The sequence below is a fragment of the Fusarium phalaenopsidis genome, assembly GCF_050370095.1.
Source record: "Fusarium phalaenopsidis strain FUZ10S chromosome Unknown contig_32278, whole genome shotgun sequence".
NCBI classification, from domain to species: Eukaryota; Fungi; Ascomycota; class Sordariomycetes; order Hypocreales; family Nectriaceae; genus Fusarium; species Fusarium phalaenopsidis.
In genome coordinates, this window is record NW_028145417.1 from 134,039 (window position 1) to 152,777 (window position 18,739).

General features: G+C 50.8%; 5 protein-coding genes across 5 annotated transcripts; 3 read left to right on the forward strand and 2 right to left on the reverse strand.

Moving 5' to 3' along the window:
• Positions 1-1,986: 1,986 nt before the first annotated feature.
• LRP88_00639 (uncharacterized protein) lies at positions 1,987-2,783 on the forward strand (the record flags this gene model as incomplete). Its single annotated transcript, XM_083237346.1, has 2 exons — positions 1,987-2,241; positions 2,340-2,783. The coding sequence occupies 2 exons, from the start codon at positions 1,987-1,989 to the stop codon at positions 2,781-2,783; spliced, it is 699 nt and encodes a 232-aa protein (XP_083105851.1).
• A 469-nt stretch (positions 2,784-3,252) lies between these two features.
• On the reverse strand, positions 3,253-7,251 carry LRP88_00640 (uncharacterized protein; the record flags this gene model as incomplete). The annotated part of the gene is made up of 7 exons (XM_083237347.1): positions 3,253-3,485; positions 3,541-3,626; positions 3,690-4,440; positions 4,514-5,614; positions 5,673-5,846; positions 5,901-6,735; positions 6,805-7,251. 7 exons carry the CDS (start codon positions 7,249-7,251, stop codon positions 3,253-3,255), a joined length of 3,627 nt encoding a protein of 1,208 aa, XP_083105852.1.
• Positions 7,252-8,512: 1,261 nt separating this feature from the next.
• LRP88_00641 (uncharacterized protein) lies at positions 8,513-12,796 on the forward strand (the record flags this gene model as incomplete). The annotated part of the gene is made up of 6 exons (XM_083237348.1): positions 8,513-9,164; positions 9,242-9,554; positions 9,610-10,121; positions 10,184-10,235; positions 11,204-12,620; positions 12,683-12,796. 6 exons carry the CDS (start codon positions 8,513-8,515, stop codon positions 12,794-12,796), a joined length of 3,060 nt encoding a protein of 1,019 aa, XP_083105853.1.
• Positions 12,797-15,198: 2,402 nt separating this feature from the next.
• LRP88_00642 (uncharacterized protein) lies at positions 15,199-16,317 on the forward strand (the record flags this gene model as incomplete). The annotated part of the gene is made up of 1 exon (XM_083237349.1): positions 15,199-16,317. One exon carries the CDS (start codon positions 15,199-15,201, stop codon positions 16,315-16,317), a length of 1,119 nt encoding a protein of 372 aa, XP_083105854.1.
• A 101-nt stretch (positions 16,318-16,418) lies between these two features.
• Positions 16,419-17,639, reverse strand: LRP88_00643 (beta-lactamase/transpeptidase-like protein; the record flags this gene model as incomplete). The annotated part of the gene is made up of 1 exon (XM_083237350.1): positions 16,419-17,639. One exon carries the CDS (start codon positions 17,637-17,639, stop codon positions 16,419-16,421), a length of 1,221 nt encoding a protein of 406 aa, XP_083105855.1.
• Positions 17,640-18,739: the final 1,100 nt, after the last annotated feature.

Here is an 18,739-nt window from a genome sequence, read left to right on the forward strand (position 1 = left end):
GCGTGGAGGGTATTATAGTTGACCTGGTAGACCTTTGCGGCGCGTCGGAGACTTAATTTTGGGTCATTTCGATAGGCTTGAAGTGCAAGAAGGATATTAGCCTCTCTATTTGACCGTGGCATCTTACGTGGTTAAGAATCAATTGATCAAATAGAATAGTTGTAGGTTGAGGGATTTTTGATCGGCATGCTTGTCTGATCGGCATGCTTATCAAGTACGTTAGCTTAAAATATAGCGTAAAAGGCTAAGAAGAACTTAGTCTTTAAAATATAGGTTATAGAGCATCTAATTAGAAGCTCTATTTCTCGGCTATAAGCGTTCTTAAGCACGCTAAAGCATCTAATATTAAGGGGCTAAAGTAGATAAGATAAATAAGGTGGTATATAAAGCCTAATAATCTTCTTTTCCTTATAATATCTCTTAAATTTAATTAAGTAGTGACTTTTATAGCTATTAAGGATTAGAAGATAATAGCGACTATTTAATCGCTTAGCTATGCACCGATTAAAGTGCTTAAGCCACTTAAGGCCGGTCTCGTTATCGGTCTAGCTATTTTAGGTCATTATAATAGCCCAATCGCCCGGGAGGTTACTATCCCAGTACTAGTTGGCGAGGTAATATTAGCCCGCATCGATGATAAACAGCGGGATCGCTTAGCCATCCGCGTTAATCGCCTAAATAACTATAATCTATTCTTAATTTCTAGGCTATACTGATTTTAGCTTTCTATGCCTTTCTATGCCTATAATAACTATTCCGCTTTAAATTATACCTATTATAAAGCTAGTCTTATTAATATTATAGATATTATTTAATTAGATATTATACTTTATAATTATATTCGCTATAAGTATAAACTAATTATAAATAATAACTAGATCTTCGCATTTAGCTCTCTAGTAGTTATATTTATAAAAAAAATATATCTTAATCTCTAGGTATTACTTAATAAAGTTTAAAGCCTAATATATATTAATTAGCGGCGCATTGCGGTCAATAAGTAATTAATTAGCTATTTCTTTAATACTATAAAGCTAAGGGGGAAATCCTTATAAATCTAGGTTAAGAATAAATTAAATAATAATCTATTCCTCTAGATTAAATAGTCGATGTGATTTATTAATAGTATCGCGTCGAGATTAGATCCCTTTATGGCGATTAATAAGAGTATTGCGATTAACCTTATAGATCTTTATAGCCTATCAGAAGCTAAGTTTTAGTTGATTTTGATAAGCCTGAAGGGCAAGAAGCATTCTAGCCTCATAATTCGTAGATGATATGCTAGGTGGTTGAGAATCAATTGATCAAATTGAGAAGATGTTAGGTGAGGGATTTTTGGCCAACTCGCTTGCTTGGCTAACTCGCTTATCATGTATGTTATTATTTAGCTTATAATTAATTTTTAATGCTTTTTCTATTTAGCTAATACAAAGGGAAAAGGTCAGCGGACTTCAGAGGTAGGCAGACTTTTAGTAAATTTTATTAGTACCTAGGCGCACATGGCGAATTGCCTTATTTGGGCATCAACACGCGGTCGGAAACTTCATCGTGGAGATTGCCGTATTTGGTTAGCCAAAGCTTGTTGGAGTGTGCAGGTTAATCAAGGCGACCATATTCCAAAGGGGACAATTACACGACAGACGTGCAAGTCGGCGTAGCGGAAGCTGGCAAAGGAACGAGCTACCAAGTTCATCTCTTTAAGTACTCCTTGTCTTGATAAGCCCACTCTTCCCTCAGTGTGTGCCCGGTCAACAAGTGGCAACTGTTCACCTCCTGTTACTTTTCCGTACACCCCAACCAATCCTCACCATGTCAAAAGCATCCCCAAAATGGGCCTCCAAATCCATTGGAATCCATTGCGATATGGGTGAAGCGTTTGGAAACTGGGCAATGGCATGTCTCCCTCATACCATACTTGACACACCATGATTGGGGCTTTGTCAGCTAACATTTTCTCGCATCCGACAGGGAGATGACGAGGCAATCATGCCGTACATCTCGGCCTGCTCTATTGCCTGTGGTTTCCACGCTGGCGACCCTCTGGTTATGTACAAGACGGTGAAAGCGGCCAAGAAACACAACATCAAAGTTGGCGCGCACCCGTCGTTCCCCGACCTGCAAGGCTTCGGCCGCCGAGAGATGAAGATGGATGCCATTGAGTGCGAGAAAATGGTCATCTACCAAATTGGCGCCTTAAAAGCATTCCTCGATATCGAAGGTCTCCCATTGTCGCACGTTAGTGTACGTATCATGGTTGATCCAGGCCTTGCTCCTTGTCTCTTTAGATGATACAGATGGTATGGATTCTCTGAACATCAGCTAACCCTCACACTCTGCAGCCCCATGGCTCTCTCTATGGTGTCATGTGCAAGGATAAGTCAATCTGCGAAGCTGTTTGTCGGGCCAGCATTCAGTTTACTGACTCGGCTGGGCTGCCAGTTCCTATGATTGGGGCACCCAACACCATGATGGAGAGCACATGCGCCGAGATGGGCATTCCCTTTGTGCAGGAGATCATCGGGGACCTGGAGTACAACAAGCACGGTGACTGCATTATTTCACGCTCCCACGAGCGTCCGGATCTTGCCGCACTACGGTCGCGGTTGGGTTATGCTTTGCGCACCGGGGCTATCGAGTGCAAGGAAACGGACGGCTTGGTTGATCTAAAACTGAGCGCCGCGCCGCTGAGTCTGTGCATTCATAGCGATACGCCGGGGGCGTCTGAAGTTGCTGCTGCAACGAGAGAGGTTGTGAATGCCTTCAATGAGGAATGCTGCGTTTAGGTGATGGTTACAGGATAGTTTCTCAAATTCGCTAAATGAATTACTGAGATTTACGCATTTCGAATATACCGTTGATCGAGAGACTTATCACTCGCCAACACCAGTGGCCATCTTTATCTTACTCGCGATATAATGCTATGATGTGTTGATATTGTGTTCTTTGTTATAGCTGAAGCCCGCTCCCTAGCGGGATAACCAAGCTAGATGATAGTTTATGTTACTCGCGGCCGATCTGCACCTGTTGCTCTGAGAGGTAAATGCTCTCCGATGAAGGGATTATTGAGAGTCATGTGAGGAATCAAGGCGAGAGAATTAATGGAAAACATTTTCAAGCTAGAATTTTTCTATCGGGTGAACGAATCTCACGTGTGGCGTTCATTCGTTCACAACAAGAGTACCTCCCTTCCCAGTTGATGGACATTAGAAGCGCGACCAATGTGTGGACTAAACTGCTCGCCGTGGCTTAACCCTAATAGGCAAGGACTAGACAATCTCCAGGCGTAACAATATCACCAGGCAGAACGGTGGCTGCTTTGACCTTGAGACCCTCATAGCCTGGCGGAGTGCAAACCTTGACCTCCATCTTCATCGCCTCCAGAATGAGCAATGTCTCACCCTCAACAAGAATCTGATCTTTCTCAACGAGGACCTTGTACACGCTTGCATGCATCGGAGACTCCACCTGTTGCGCTGCTGAGGCGCCTAGAAAGAATGTCTTAGAAACGTTGTCAAAGATCGGAATAGTTTTGTCACTTACCCTGCTCTTCCTCGTCCTGCGAGGCTAACTGATTCTGACGTCTTGCCAGCTGTTCTTCTTCCCATTGTCTGACCAGTTCCTTTTCTCTAGTGCACATTGTTAGTCACCGACATGTCCTCGCATCATGGGAAGGACTAGTATATGAATACCTGTTCGACTCGCGTTCACTGGCCTCATGCTGCTTAGACTTGAAAGCTGCAACCTCGTCCTTGATATCCAGGCAGAACTGCTGGTATTGCTCGATATCGAAGGTGGCTTCTTGGATGTCGAAAATGAACTGTCCAGCCTGAAACTTGGCGTACATGTCATCGAACTCGTCTTCGGTGACTTGGTAGAAGGACAGCTGGTCGAAGTTGCGGAAGATCCAAGGTTGGTCGCCGAAGCTGGCCCTGTTCCGGCAGAACTGGTCCCAGCCCGGAATGGTTCTGGCAAAGTTGACATAACCGCCGGGCGCGTCAACTGGGTCGCAGCACAAGTACGAGCCGCCAAATCCCAGGCCGCCAGCCGGTGATGAGGTACGCGAGGGGTTGAACTTCGGTACTGTAAGCTGCGAGCGAGGGTCCAGCGGGACTGCCAAGGGTGTGCCGCTGAAGAAGCCGACACCAACTACCAGGAATCGGGTCTCCAGGACGATGCGCAAGACATCATCTCGGGACTCGAGGCCGTTGGCCTTGGCAATGAACTCGATGGGGTCTGGGAGATACGAAGCATACGGCCGCTGTAGTTTGATGTACTTTTCAATCGCTTCCCGATTGGCCCGGTCATCAAAGACCATGGGCAGCCGAATAACGCGGCTGGGTAGCAGTCGCTTGCCGCTGTCGTTGAGCTGCAGGAACCGTAGAAGTCGCTGGACCAGATCCGCTTGTGGAATGACGAGGCTGTCGTACTGCACCAGCCAGGCTGATAAGAGACAGAGGTGTCAGTATGGGCACTTCTGCTAGGGCTAGCCACGACAAGGGCCAGGTTGACTCACCACATCCCATGGGTTGTACCAAAACAATGCCCGGCACCTGGGCGGCGCTCACCACTTCGACTAGTGCCTGGACCTTGCATCGTACACCGAGATCGAGGGTCTGGGGGTAGTCCACCAAGAGGAACTGGTCACCTCCCTGGCGAATAGTGGCATCTTGAAAACGTGCCAGAATCCCTGTCGTGGAGGCACTGCTGGTACTTTCCGTCAGAGAAAGATCGGTCACTGGCCTCCCCTGTACCGATTCTGAGCGAGAAAATTTAGCGACGTGCTGTAATAGGGCCCCTTGACACTTGTCGAGCTCAACGGCCTGTTGATAGTCAACCTCGACAAAGCAAAACTTGCTCCCTGGCTTGAGCTGTCCAAGCTTGAATATCTCTCCCTTTGGTACAACGTGAGAAGTTACAAAGCCGCCAAGGGAAGGGCAATCGGCGGGGAGAATGGCGGCCTCGTCTCCGGTCCAAATGACGCCGCCAACGGGGTAAGGGTAGTCGACCGTATTGGACGGATGAGAGCCACCTTGACCACCAGACGTCCTGGACCACTCCAGCTTCGGGCCAATGAGGCGGATGCCGACACGGGAAGATTGATGCGACACAGTCCATTCGCTTGACGTGATAGTCCTCCAGTCGTTCTCGGTGATTATGTCTGCGGACCCGTGGGGACCTCGGAGGCAATAAAGAACAGACATGTCGTATTGCGGTACAAGGTAGCGAGGAAGTTGGAATGGAACGAAGCGTGGCAGCTTGGTTGAGGCCACAATGTCGATAAAGTCACCAATCGCCAGCGGCCGGCCGTTCTGCCCACCCATCCCGATGACAGGGCTCGTTGATTTGGAACCCAGTTGTGGAGCAATTCCGGGAAATCCGCCCTTGATGGCGAGATATGAACATGCTCCAGAGGTGATGCCACCAAGCTTCAAGACTGAACCTGATGGGACCTGTAGCCTAGTCCACATAGGTTGTGTCTTCTGATCGAGTGAAATCTCAATGTCAGCACCGGCTATAGCGACCACGGCCGCATCGTGGAATTTGATAGTGGGCCCATTGAACACAAGCTCTAGTATTTCAGTGCCTTCCTCATTGCCGACAATCAGGTTCGCCACTATGGAGAGTCAGTACAGTTCCGCAGCCTTGGGCACGATTTTGAGGTGGCAGCTCACGTCTGGCGTGGAGAGAATCGGCGGGGCCCGAGGGCGGAATACCGAATCCAACACCCTTTCTCGCTGGGTAATCCTGAATAGTGGTGTAAGAGCCCGGCGAGAGGATTTCAATTGCCGGATGGGTAAATGGGAACGAGTTGAGAAATGACGTGGTGGTATTGCCCATTCGAAAGTCTTGATGCCGTGGCCCTGTCAGCGCCTGATCCTACCACGGGAAAGCAAACTTACCGTCCGAGTCTAAGATGGCCTTGCAATAGAGAAGATTGCTGGCGACTCCCTGCAATTGGGTCTTCTCAAGGGCTTTAGTAAGGACATCGGCTGCCGAGGACCTTTCGGCACCGTAGGACATGACCTTGGCGAGGAGCGGATCATATAGCGGCGATACCTTTGTCCCAGACATGACCCATGTATCGACTCTGATGTTATCCCCATCGGGAAATCTCACTTGTTGAAGTAACCCTGGAGAGGGAGTAAAATTCTTGATGGGGTTCTCGGAATACAATCTGGCCTCAATAGCGGCGCCATGAGGTCTGATATCGCGGTACAGAGACAGGTCGAGTGGAGCTTCGGCCTGCCTGAGCATCATCTCGACCAGGTCAATGTCGAACCGAAGCTCGGTGACGCCATGCTCGACCTGAAGCCTGGTGTTCATCTCGAGGAAAAAGAAATCTCCAGTGGCGTCGTCTACCAGGTACTCGACTGTACCGGCCGAACGGTACTTGACATTGCACGCCAACGAGTGGGCAGTCTTGAGCAACCTCTCCCTCAGGCCTGGCTTGCCATCGACAAAAGGGCTCGGCGACTCCTCGATGACCTTCTGGTGTCTTCTCTGAATCGAGCACTCTCGTTCACCAAAGACAACGCAGTCACCTCTGCCGTCGCCAAACACCTGGGCTTCGATGTGTCTGGAGACTGGGAAGTATCTCTCGAGAAATACCCCGGCGTTGGAAAACAGGGTCTGCCCTCTGCTGACCACTGCGTCATAGGCGGACTGTAGCTGCAAGCGGTCGTGGCAAATTTGCAAACCCATGCCTCCGCCTCCAGCCGTTGCTTTCATCATAATCTAGCCGCGGGAGGTAGAGTTAGCTAAGGTCTCGTCGAGTATTTAGCCTCAAAGGTACAATTAACCTACCGGGTACCCAATTCTGTCGGCCTCGGCCTCGGCCTCTTCGATCGACTCGACAAGATCCGATCCTGGCACAATGGGCACCCCAGCTTTTGCGGCCAGAATCCTTGCCTGGTCCTTGAGGCCGAATGCACAGATATGCTCATCGGAAGGCCCCACGAAGCGGGCGCCGTGCTCTTCGACATGGGAGGCAAACTCTGCGTTCTCCGATAGGAAGCCGTACCCTGGAATGACGTATTGTATCTTGAAGGATTCGATGACAGCCGTGATTTCCTTGATGGAGATGTATGATGAGATCAGGGCCGCCGCATCCGCTTCAGACACGTGAGGGCTCGCGGAATCTTCGCTGGTGTAAATGGCAACGATGAAGTATCCAAGCTTTCGTGCCGTGCGCAAGATGCGACATGCAATCTCGCCACGGTTGGCGATGAGGAGGCGCTTTGCGGCAGTCATGGTGGGTAAACCAGGATAATTTTGCGGGGAACGAGACTGGCAATCTGTGCTGGTGTCTCTCCGAAGCCAAGGAGCAGGAGAAGTAGGGGATAAAAGGGGGTAAGGGATGTTGTTGGGGCTGGGAAGCAGAGGGTGAGACTTGGATATGAAGTCTCGGTGACGCCGCCAGCGTCTAGCAGACTCCTCTCCACTGACAATGGGGTAGCCTGAACATGGGGAAGAGAAACGTTCTACTTGGATTAAACCGAGTACGGCAATCTCCACGAGCGAGTCCACTTTTAGACCCATTTGATGAATTCCACGAGGCAAGGTTAAGATTTCACAGAGATCTCAGCAGAGCCGAGCACATTTTAGAGGGTAGCGCCAAAGGCTTTACTGCTTGAAGACCGAGGGCTTGGTCTCTCCATCGACCTTCCAGGCCCACTGAGTGGGAAAAGGGCGTTGGAGACATTCATAGCGAGGTGTATGCCACAACTTCCCTCTCTTTGAAGCTTGGAGTGCATCAGTTTGCCACCTTCCAGCTAATTTTCCAATTCTGGTCGCGACCTCGTCAGCCGCTGTCTACTTGCCGCAGAAATGCAAGGGGCTTTCTCGCAGTCTTCGCATTCGTCTACGGTCCAACCTGTGCCCACCCATGCTTTTTTGGCGTCTGTCTCCAGGACATGGCGCACCCTCCTCTTTCCCGATTACTTCCCTGTGACGGGACTGGTGAAGGTTCTAGATAATCGTGGACTGTCGCAACCAACCGAACTTGGGTTGAACAAGGCTATCCGAAATAGGAAATCTCCACGACCTCATCGTTAGCTCACTGGTCTTATCCACCCCTGACCCGGGCTAGCCCTCTTGCCGATCAGGCCCTTAACCGAGCTAGTCTTATCAGGAAGGTTTATTATTGACTCGGGTTTTTTTTCGTTATCGGTGCGAGGGACGTGAATGATACGACGATTCAAGCAAGCTAGGCTCTATTGAGACATCTAGACGATTGGAGGCGATTCATGATGTTCCTCAATCCTATCGGCCACTGTTGTAGGCAGTCTCTTTGCAACCTGCCACAATATAACATTCTGATTGCCCGCATAACACAACAGTAGCATCACATTCTGCATGCCTTTTCTTAGGTTTGACTATAACTTGCCGCCCTCATAACGTCCCTCTCGTCGAAACTGGCCCAGGACGAAAACCTTAACCGCCGTCTCAAAAACTCAGCCTTTCTTCACAACAAGCGACCGAGGAACAGCTTCACAGGCCCACCTGCCTGACCATGGATCAGCGTAAGACGACATCCAAGACTCCAGCCAGCATTACTAACATAGTCCTGCCCATTCTAGAGCCGACTGAACTCGATCTCGCCAAATTGGCCCAAGTCGACGACGTACCTCCCAAAGACTTGGCGACCGGTCAGGTACAGCTCGTTCAACTCGGCCACCAAGCTGCTTGCCGCGACATTGGATTTCTGGGCATCATTGCCATTGGCTTCAATGTCCCAAACAGTTGGGTGGCCATTCTTGCGAGCTTCTCCATCGCCATCGCTGCTGGGGGCCCGGTCAGCCTCATCTACGGCACTTTTGTCTCTTGCGCCTTCTACGCCTGCGCCGCCGTCACCCTCGCCGAACTGGCTAGTGTCTACCCGACTGCGGGAGGGCAATACCATTTTACGAGTATCTTGGCCCCGGAGAAAGCGAACCGTTCACTTGCATACGTCTGCGGCATCCTGTCCAATCTGTCATGGACAATAAACGCAGCAGGTATTACCCTGATCGGCAGCCAGCTCATCACGGCCTTCCCGCAATTCTACAACGGCTATATCGCGAAACAGTGGCATTTATTCCTTCTAAGCCAGGCCCTTAACCTATTCGCCCTGTTGTACAACTTGTTTCTGCTCAAGCGCACCAACCGGATTCATGATGCTGCGTGTAAGTATCTGCATTTCTACGTTAGACCCTGCAGCCCCCTGCTAACTCATCAACCCTCGTAGTCATATTAACTTTAGTGACGTTCGTCGTCTCATGCATTACGTGCCTGGCCCGGAGCGAGAAGCAACCGTCTTCCTGGGTCTGGACCAAGTTTGAGGCCAACACAGGCTGGTCCGCCGGGGTATCATTCTTGACCGGGCTTACAACGCCGTGCTACATGTATGGCGGCCTGGACGCTGCCCTGCACCTTGCCGAGGAGACCCTGAACGCATCGTATGCGGTGCCCAGGGCTCTCATGGCTACCATCGGCATCGGCTTCCTCACTGGCTTCGTCTTCTCAGTGGTCATGGCATACTGCATCGTTGACTTGGACAGCCTCCTCAGTGAGACGTAAGTTTCAGCCTCAACCCTGACCCAAAAAGGCGTTTTCTAACGTGGCTAAAAGCGTGCCCATCTATCCGCTCTGGCGCGTTGCCATGAAGTCTGATACCGCCGGCACGGTGTTTCTCGTTGCAGTGACAGTTATCATAGTCTTTATCCTCATCGCTGTCCAGCAAACGTCATCCAGACTGCTCTGGTCGTTTGCCTGTGACCGTGGCGTCTTCATGTCTGAGCAGCTGTCGTCACTATCGCCGTCTCTTGGCAGCATCCCGGCAAATGCCCTGATGTTCAACTCGATTCTTGTTTTCATCTGTGGCTGCCTCTACCTGGGCTCAACCACCGCCTTCAATGCCCTGGTCAACTCGCTTCTTCTCATGCAGATGATATCGTTCGCTCTCCCAGCCGCTCTACTTATATACCAGAAGCGCGATTCCCGGCTGCTCCCTCGGAATCGACCATTTAGGGTGCCTGAAGCCGTGGGGTGGTTTTGCAACATTGGCACCGTGGTGGCAGCGACCATCGAGACTGTTTTCTTCTCCTTCCCCACCGCTTTACCTGTTTCAGCGGGAACAATGAGTAAGACAGGCCCGGACGAGAGACCTAACATGCAAAAACTATGGGCTGACCAATTACTGTAGACTACGCTGTGGCTGTCCTCGCTGTGATTGCCATCTTGGCTGCAATTAACTGGTTTGCGCACGCAAGAAAACATTACCAAGGACCAAGAGTGGAGCTTTCTCTTTGAGCGGTACAAAGTAGGGATGACTGAATGGTGGCAACGCATTTTTTCGCTGTATTATACTATTTACTCTTATGTGTGGCTTTTTTCCCTTCCTACGTGTATTTATCATTTTTACGGTTATGTACACGGGAAAGAGGATACTTTGATAAAGAGCCCTTCTCTGAATGAATGCTAAATATTACCTGATATACCAGCGTCAACTCCCCAGGCAGTCGCCCAGAGATATCGGGCTTGAGAATGATTCCGAATAAAATAGAAGATCCACAGCAAATAATAATAACAAGCGCATCGTCACGCACAGCTAAGCCAATCTCAACAATTACCAAATGCCTCGGCTCCAGAGGAGTCCGTCCAAGAGGTGATGAGATGACTAACTAGCGGCGTCCGCGACGAGGAATCGAGATAAGGCCCTTGAAAAGGACCAATGATGGTGAATGCGGGGAAGCCGTCCAACCATCATCCATCCCTTATCCTTCCAGGCCTCCCGCCCAACTCTTCCTCCAACCACAATCAGGGGCTGTGACCACGAACAATCAACCATACTCGGTAGAATGGGTGACGACCCTTCCTCTACAGCTATGTTGTCGGTTGAAAGACCACCGGAAGCACCACCAGATGCGGCATCGTCGCTTGTAAAAGCACCACAGACAGGGACGCGGAAACGGCAAAGGAAGTGGCACTCCCGCGTTTTCACGGGGTGTTTGAATTGCCGTAGGCGGCATGTCAGATGTGACGAGTAGACCCCTTCCTGCGCCAGCTGCAGCCGCCTGTCCCTGTCCTGTGCCTACGACAGCGACAATCGCTTTGGCAAATTCGTGTTTAGGGTTGTTAGGCCGCCAAGGGACTGCGGGCAACCCGTGGCTCGGCCTTCTTTGCCATCCACTGAAGAATTTCAGTATGCGCGAACCCCTCGCAGGGCCTCGTCCGACAATAATCTTGATCAAGGCGCCTCAAGATTCGGCGACGAGGCTTCGTCCGGCCCAGCTACTCCCGTCAGCACATCTCCGCAACACGACAATCCCCCAAATACCGAAGGAGAAGTTGACTCTGGTTTGGTCGTCGGATCTGACCACCTGGCCTGGTTGGATGACATTCTCCATCTCTGGGAGCCTCAGTGGCCTTCTTCGTTCAGCGACATGTTTTCTATGCCTTCCCCTACAGCAACAAGCCTCATACCGCAGCAAGCTGTATACTATAACCACTTTCTAACTGACGTCGCCACCATTCTCATTGTCTTCGATACAGAATCCAACGCCAATCCTTATCGCATATTTCCCCAGCTCGCAGGGGCCTCCAATCTCCTTCAAGATACCATGGTGGCCCTCGGTGCCATGCACCTGGCAAATCTACCTGGGACTCGGGACAAGGCCGTGCATTACCGAGCAGCCATGGAAGTCTACGGCTCCGTCATGACGCGCCTCGGTGATGTCCTGCATGGGCAGCCTTGTTTTGAGCTGGAGCCTCTGGCCACGAGTCTCCTACTCTGCATGTTCGAAACGATGTACTCCACAGACTGCACCTGGAAAGTCCACCTTGCAGGCGCTGGTCGGATCCTTGAAGCCATATACAGCCCCGCCCTGCTCGGTATGACGGGACGAGGACAGCACGGATGTAGCGCTGACGGCTCCGGCCCTGACTTGGTACGCCCCATGCGTCGGTTTCTAGCGTCACTCCTGGCTTATCTCGACGTTGCTGGCGCTTGTGCCACAGGAGAGGGCACTGTCATTCAAGGCGACTACTGGGAAACCTTAGGCGGCGGGTGGGAATACAACCTCGGTGCCCCGAGTTTTCATCCTTGTCGCACTCCTGCAGACAGAACCCTCGCCCAGATCCGCCATTCTTGGTCCCGCCTCATGTCGGTGCAGGCGGCCATCAGTGCCTTTGCCAAGATGCAGTCCAGTGGAAGTCTCGATGTCTCCCAGGAGGATATGATGCGCGATGACCTTGCCTATCGAATCTCGAACTGGCACAATAGTACACCGGATATCTTCCTCTACTTATCCAAAGATGGCGGAAGGCAAAGTACTCCTATGGATCACAGTGAAAGCCATAATGAGCTCCTAGCAGCGGCAGCATGTGTCGAGTGCTACGCAATGGCTTGCAGAGTGTATCTAGATCGCGTCGCCACCCAAAAGCTTAGCCGTGCAGCTCAAGATCCCACCATTGCTGCTGTCACCAGTCGTATCCTTACTCTGACCTCGACCTTTTCAAGTGGCCTCACCCGGCTTGGGTATCTTTGGTCCGTCTTCACGGCGGGCACCGCTACAATCGAAGAGGGGGAGAGAGCCAGCGTCAGGGAGTTCTTGACCGACATGAAGAATTTCGGGTTCAAGGTAAGTACCAAGACCGCCGCTCTGGCATGGATCGCTGCTTTGCTAATAACAAAGGATTGTAGCATGTCACGCGAGCCTTGGATATGCTGGAGTATGTCTGGCTACAGTATAGACTCTTCGGCGAGGCTGATTATAATGCCTTCCAGAAGCTGGCTGCTACTGTATTGCTTCCTTGATTTTGCTTATAATAGTGGGGGGCATGGCGTTGTACTTAGAAGTAAGGGAATTAAGCAAGGTAAGAATAAGGCTATATACTGATTTTATATTACTTAAAGCGCTTAGCAATTTGTTTGTAGTCTCGCTACAGCCTTTGCGCACGTCAATGTATCCTGCATAGGAAGCTCATCTCGCAGTATATGTAACCGTCCCTGTCCGCCACTCCGGCAAGCCTTCTGCATTGTTTGTAGCTTACATAACAGCTCAATTTCTAGGAGTTTTATGCAAAACAGAAGCCAGAGCACATTTTAATGGATTCTACCTATTCAGAGTTTAGAACGAAGGTGAGCGTTCTCGTAGCCCTGGCAGTGGAATCCCAAGTTGTTTATTGATCCGAAGCACTTCTTCAGCAAGCTCAGGGTAATCAAGATCTGATTTTGGCAGTCTTTCCATAGTCAGCTCCTCCTCCATTGTGGGAGGCTCGCGTTCCCAGATGTATCGGTAGATGTTGTGATGGGTGATGGCAACTTCCGAGTCAATACGGACTCGATTTTGCGCGTTACTCAAGACGGGCAATGAGTTTGGCGTTGGAGGAGGAGAATCCGTCTCGGCAAGTAAGAAATTGAAGAGGGCCTCTTGTTGATCGTCGCGAAGTTGATAAACGCGATGCGTCTGACGACGGCGGCAGGAGTGAAAGTAGATGTTGGGTGTGGCTGCTACATCTTCGGTGCCGCGATCAAATATTGCCACGCCCCCAAGGATACGATCTTCAACCCAGTATCCAACGATATTAGCGACACCTTCGGGGTAGATGCCTGCGTCGAGATATGCGTGATGGTTGAAAAGGGTTGGTCGTGGAGGCACATCCACGAGCCCCTCTATAGGCGGCATCCTCCAATTGACGATGCTGTCTATATCTCCTTGATGCATTCGCATATCAAGTTGAAATAGCAAAGCTCCGAGTTGATGAAGTGTCAATGCCACAAGCTCAACTAAACGCACGTTGAAGGCCTTGGAGCCAAACTCGGCAAGCTGGTAACCCGCAATCACCTAAGCCGTGTTAACACTGAAAAATTAGACAGTACCTGTTACAAAGTATACCTTCGGATCAAACATCAGAATCTCGGGATTTAATTGTTCGTAATACTCATGGGCTCTCTCCATGGCACCAGGGCATAGCTCCTCATGATCTGAGTCTATGGGATGCTCGCCAAACACGCCGGGGTATCTACGGTCAAAACAAGCGTCGCTTGTGGGAAGCCCATCCATGATTTGGGCATACGTGAACTGCGCGAGCTCGGTAGATAAGACATTCTTGATGGCGCGATCCAGGGCGTTACGATGGCGTTCTGAGCGAATATGTCCAAATGGAACTCGATGCTCATGCGCAACGCGAGCTACGCGTCGTAACTTCTCGGTGTGGGCTTTGAGTTCTTGGAGGTCCATGATCCAGAGTCGAAAGCCTGAATATGAGGTTGTCGAGGGTGGGAGCGAAAATGCGACCTCAGCAGCGATAGGCCCGTGGAGGCTGGGGCCGCTTTATCGTGTCGGGGCCGTGGTGTGTTGGCGGGGGCTACACGAAGTCCGGGTATTCGGAGCACTTTAACTGCGTGTCAGTAGGATCACCCATGCTTTGTTACTACAGTATCTAATGCCTCAGTTATCCCATAGAGGGCCGGGCTTCAAATATCACAAAGAACACGATATTAACACATCATACACAACACAGCATCATATCCCAATGCTAAAACAGTGACCTCTGTGCTTTGTACAATATCTAGTCTCTCGATTAACCGCAAGTGTCTTACTTTCACATCGACGGGGGAACGGAACAGCACAAGAGTGACTTGAGGGTGGCTCCGCTTCATTGCGTGGTCATCATCCTGCTTGTTGTGGATATCCCGGCCTCTTGCGGCTTAACCAAGGAGGTCATAATAAGTCTTGGGAAAGAAGAGGCAAGGGGTAGCGTTGCCACGTGGGCCATATACCGACGATTGGGCAGCATGGTCCCTAGACTTTCCCCTGCGTGTGCGGTGATGGCGATGCGGGGAGCCCGCCGACATGGCGCTTAGACTAACCCCCTTTTTACACGGGTGACCACTATGGGACAAGGCGCATCAAGATGTGGCAAGAACAATTGACCATCCCGAACCGGGATTTGAAGCGGTTAAGCTAACTCTTGACCTTTTATCCATGAAGAATATGCTACATGCCTATGTGCTATGCTGTCCGTTATCGGCCCATTAACATCTAGCTCCATGCCAATATAAGAGTAATCACTCTTCTCCTGCTCTAGATGAGGATGTCTGTGTTTCTATCCTGATTCTGCTCGCGGTCCCTGCCTGTTACAAGACGTGCAGGCGTGTATATCTTCTCCTCTAGACCATTATTAACACCCTCTCGCGCCCTTCAAACACACAAGATGGAAAACGTTCAGGTCCTCGGCAAGGATGTCATTTACGACATGCTCATCAACCTCACCAAAGATGAGGTGAGTACTTTTCAAAACATCATCAAGCAAACCTTTGAAGACTTCTCTGTCGGTGACGAACGCCAGTATCAGCCCAGTCTCAGCGTCACATATCGTCCAAATGGCCAACGAACTCTCTTCCGACCCTTCACTTCGGACTCTAGCGTCGGCCTCAAGTTCGTTGTCGAGCCTGCTCCTAGGCCAGATGGTACCAAGGATCCCCTCCATGGTATCATTGTCATAGCAGATGGACAAGGCAACGTGACTGGCGTTCTCGGTGCTGAGGAGATCACCGGCTATCGAACGTCGATGAATGTCATGGTGCCCTTCTCTTGGAGGAAACACGTCGACAACATCATCATCTTTGGTGGTGGCATGCAGGCTCTATGGCACACCCGTCTTATCCTGACCCTGAGGGGATCCGAGGTCAAGACTATCACCTACGTCAATCCAGTTAGGCATCAGGTCGATGATCTCATCGCCAAAATTTCCAAGGAGAACGAGGCTCGTTGGAAGTCCAGCTGCTCCTTCCATTTCATCGACACCACTTCCCCAGACTTTCAGCACCAGATCGAGGCTCGCCTGTCCGACATTGACTGTGTCTTCTGCACCACCCCCTCTAGGAAGCCTGTATTCCCTGCTCGTTACCTAACTCAGCAGAGGGGTGACGGCCGCCTGCCACTCATCTCCGCCATAGGTTCTTGGCAGTCTGACATGATTGAGTTAGATCCCGGCCTGCTGCACCACGCTATCTCCACCAACAGCGGGTACAACCCTATGAGCGGAGAAGCCAAGGGAGTTGTTCTTGTCGATGACCGCGACTATGCCCTAGAGAACTCGGGAGAGGTCGTCCAAAGCAAGATTGATGCCGAGGACATGATCGAGCTCGGCCACATCGTTGCTCTTAGGAAGGGAAAGGTTCAGCCTCTGAACGACACACATGTTGAGGATACAACCCGCTTCATCTCGGAGGGTTTTGTAGTGTACAAGAGCATTGGTGTGAGCCTTACAGATCTGACGGCTGGCAATGCTATTCTGGCTCTCGCTCAAAAGAAGCAGCACCGTCTGTAGGAGTCAAGGTTAGTTGCTCAAGTTAAATAACTTCATGTCATCTTAGGGTTAAAATGTCTACAACTCAACGCTGTTCATTATGGCATGCTCGTGTTTCCCATCTACTGCTTTCTCTTCCATGTGGCACGCTTGCGATAAATATCCTTGCGGAACACTTGCTTAAGATCAGACACCAACTTCCCATCCACTCCTCCAGCCAAGGCAGCCTGAATAGCACCAACGCCACATAGATCATTCTTTCGATCGATGAACCAAGTAACGGTAAGACCTCCTCCCCAGGTAAGTGTATGAGCACCGTACCATCCATCAGCATCCTCCAGAGTCAAGAGACCTCCCAGTCCGTAGCCCATTTTTGTCTCTGGGTCAACACCACAACGGAAGAAGATACCTGCAGGGCTCGCCAGTGCAGCCTGGTGGCCAGCGGTTGATTCGGGAGAAAGATGATGTTGGAACATGTCGTCAACGGTGGCCGGTTTAAGAATCTTTCCGTCGTTGGCGAGCAAGGATTGAAGAATTTTGATGTAGTAGTTTCCAGGGATGAACATGCCATGGCCTCCAAAATCCCCCTTACCACGAAGATTCATCTCTCCGCCACCACCAAGAACAGCACGGCCAAGACCCTCCGGATCGTCAGGGTTCAGATCGACAAGACGATCGCGCAAGTCTTCTCTGGTAGCGGGAAAAAACTGAGCGTCTTTCTTCAATCCAAGGGGAGCCAGGATGCGTTCGTTGACGTGCTCAGAAAGAGTGCGCTTCGTCACTCGTTCCACAATGCGGCCTGCCCAGTCCAGCCCAGGCCCGTACATCCAGCCTCCTCCTGGTTGATGTGCAAGGGGGTAGACGAACAGCTCTTCGACTGTTTTCTTTCGGCCGGGCTCAGGAGGTGAGAATTTCTCACGCCACTTTCCGATAATAGGATGCAGGAAATCGTAGGCAGTACCAGCGCTATGTGTGAGCAGCATTTCGAGAGTAACGGGGCCAGCGGCTGGTTCCAAGATGGGTTCTCCCTCCTCGGAGAAGCCTGTGAGAACTTGCTTCTCAGCCAGCTCAGGTGCGATGGGTGACAGATCTCCCGTGAGAGACAGGAGACCATCCTCGACGCACTGGAGGGCAGCGATCGTAGCAATCAACTTGGTTGCCGAGGCTAGAAACAAGACATCGTCGAGTTTCTGGGGGGTTTTCTCTCCGGATAATAGAGTGCGCTGGCCCATGGCGTTGTTATACACAAAGTCGCCATCGGCGTCGGTGGCATAGAGAACAGCGCCATTGATCTTGCCGGAATCAATGGCGGCTTGAAAGCTGGTTTCGATGTCTTCGGACATGACGGATATGGAGTGTTCGCTTTGAACTTGAGAATGAAGTTGAAAAGATAAAATTGGATTGAGGGGAATGTTTTTGAGGGGAGGTTGATGAGCTGAGGAATTGAAGACCTTGACACGGCGGACCGCGATAGATATACTTCCCGCTCCGCACGAGATCACCGGGGCATGGTTACTCACTCGGTGCGAAGTTGGCCAATCAGAGCGAAGAGCTTCCGAACAAGCCAATCACAAGCTTGGATTCTTAGCTTCCGTGCCGGGCCTCCCTTAGCCTCCGGACTCCGTATCCGGATACCGGCAGATATTGTTGTCTGACCGCCGAAGGCTTCATCCCGGCAAGGGTCAGCCTTGCAATTACAAGAACGGAAGAACTTGAGATAAATTAAGTGTGAAAGTATAGTAGTATCTCCTTATCGGTAAATAACCTCTGCTCACCCCCTAAGCCAGCCAACTACGGCTCTCCGCGACGTTGGAGATCAACGAGCCCACCCAACAGTGTTTAGCACAGGGCCATGTGATTATCCATCTAGGATTTAGTAAAGTGACTCTTCCCATCCAGAAGGAGGTTACCGCAGTTCACCGGGCCGCTAGTGACTATCAGTTACATACCTGTCGCTGTGCTAAATAAAGTTAAGAGAATTTATCAAAGGCTTGATCTCACATGCATCAAAGTCCATTACACACTTCAGTCCCATCGTCTGGGATCCGAAGTGAAACCTGAACAGGTTGTGGTCACACCAGGGTCAAAGCCACTTCTTTTTGCACTATTTGATGTCCTCGGTGGAGACGTCCTACTTCCTCGGCCTTCGTGGCCGCCAGTCATGCACGCTGGGAGGCAGCTCTTCTGGATGGAGGTGGATGGAGGGGACCGCCACACACTTACAGGTTCGAATGCGATGTTGCGGCGGGCCTGTGACGGTATGTGCCATAGGATAACCATGATTAAAGTCCTCACTCGAATCAGCTTTTGACACAGCTGTTGCCCAATGTGGCAACCCTCGCGTCATGCTTATCAACAGTCCATCCATCTGAATGCTGGTCCGCAGCATCGGCTCCAGCTCAAGAAGCAGCAGCAACTGCGTTTGATACGAGCCCCGAGATGG